Source organism: Papilio polytes, unplaced genomic scaffold (genome assembly GCF_000836215.1).
Source record: "Papilio polytes unplaced genomic scaffold, Ppol_1.0 DF820680.1, whole genome shotgun sequence".
Classification (NCBI taxonomy): domain Eukaryota; kingdom Metazoa; phylum Arthropoda; class Insecta; order Lepidoptera; family Papilionidae; genus Papilio; species Papilio polytes.
Window position 1 is genome coordinate 1 of NW_013528524.1, and position 1,227 is coordinate 1,227.

Consider the following 1,227-nt stretch of genomic DNA (forward strand, 5'->3'; position numbering starts at 1 on the left):
ACGCGCTTCGGCGTTCCGCCGCGCCGCGACCCGCAGCACGACCAACACCGCGACCGCGCCGCACACTGACACCGATCTACAATGTTTTATTTTTATTTTTGTAACAAGTTCGCTGTCTTCGACTCTTGCCGGCTTAGTTGAAATGCGGAGAGGGGGTAGGACGCGTCGTCGGCTACAACGTCTGTGAGGTACAAGTCACTACTGTATGCGAAAATGCTTTCTATTTTTTGTTTATAATTATTTTACGAATAAATAAATATTGAATTTATCGAATAAAAAATGTGTTTCCTTTATATGACTAGTTAGTAATACAACATACATTTTTACTTCAAAAGTATGCAACAAAAAACGAATGACTAAATTTAATTTATTTTATGAGCTTAAAAGTAAAACAATGCGACATAAGAGGATGTAATCGGACATTGAATAACTATAGCCATAAGCGTCGCCAGCCGATAATCTAGGATCTAGATCTACATTTTTCGATTCTCTAGGTTTTCAGTTGTCCCCTTTAGCGAATCCTGTGGAGAAGGCGGGTGGGGGGGCTATCGGCAAAAATCAAATTGTTTAATGCTTCTGAGGGCGGTGCTTGGGCGCGGGCTTGCGGTGCCCTTGTCGCTCTTCTTTGACGCTAAGTATGCGCTCCAGTAGCACCTGCAGCTCCCGCAGCTCGGCGCTGTCCTCGGCCACGGGGTTGCCGTCTATCTGCACGCGCATCAGCCCAACTTCATCGTGATCCTGAACGTGGCCTTGCCCGTGGCCATGCGCGTCCACATGCACGTGAGACTGCTCGCGCGCACGCGGATGCCCGTGTCCTTGTACACGTAACCGCGATTGCTCGCGCTCATACGTGTGTGCATGTGTTTGAGCATGCGCGTCGCGTCTGGCCGCCTGGTACGTCAGCACGTGGCAAAGCATCGCGACACTAAAGCGGTCTAGCCTGTTGTAGGCGAGGTTGAGCGAGGCCAGCTTCATATTTCCCAACGAAAAGACTATCCTGTAACAAATGTTGATTTGATCATGTATTTCCTAAAATTGTGTCTGGAGGAGTACTTCCCGTTGATCGTGACAAACATCAATAATGCCGTTCCTCGTGTTATTGTTCACACTGAATGCTGGTCGTAAATTAGAGAATGATGAGATAATGGACTAAATGTACTTACCCATTTCGTACAAACGTCTTGTGCTTGCTCAGCGGATCTCGCTTAAGTAGCAGCAGGCCGGCCC

At 47.8% G+C, this 1,227-nt stretch overlaps 1 protein-coding gene across 1 annotated transcript; it reads right to left on the bottom strand.

Moving 5' to 3' along the window:
• Nucleotides 1-355: 355 nt before the first annotated feature.
• Nucleotides 356-1,221, bottom strand: LOC106110290. The gene is made up of 2 exons (XM_013292054.1): nt 1,164-1,221; nt 356-997 (listed from the first exon to the last, which is right to left on the bottom strand). The coding sequence occupies exon 2, from the start codon at nt 973-975 to the stop codon at nt 568-570; it is 408 nt and encodes a 135-aa protein (XP_013147508.1). The 5' UTR covers nt 976-997; nt 1,164-1,221; the 3' UTR covers nt 356-567.
• Nucleotides 1,222-1,227: the final 6 nt, after the last annotated feature.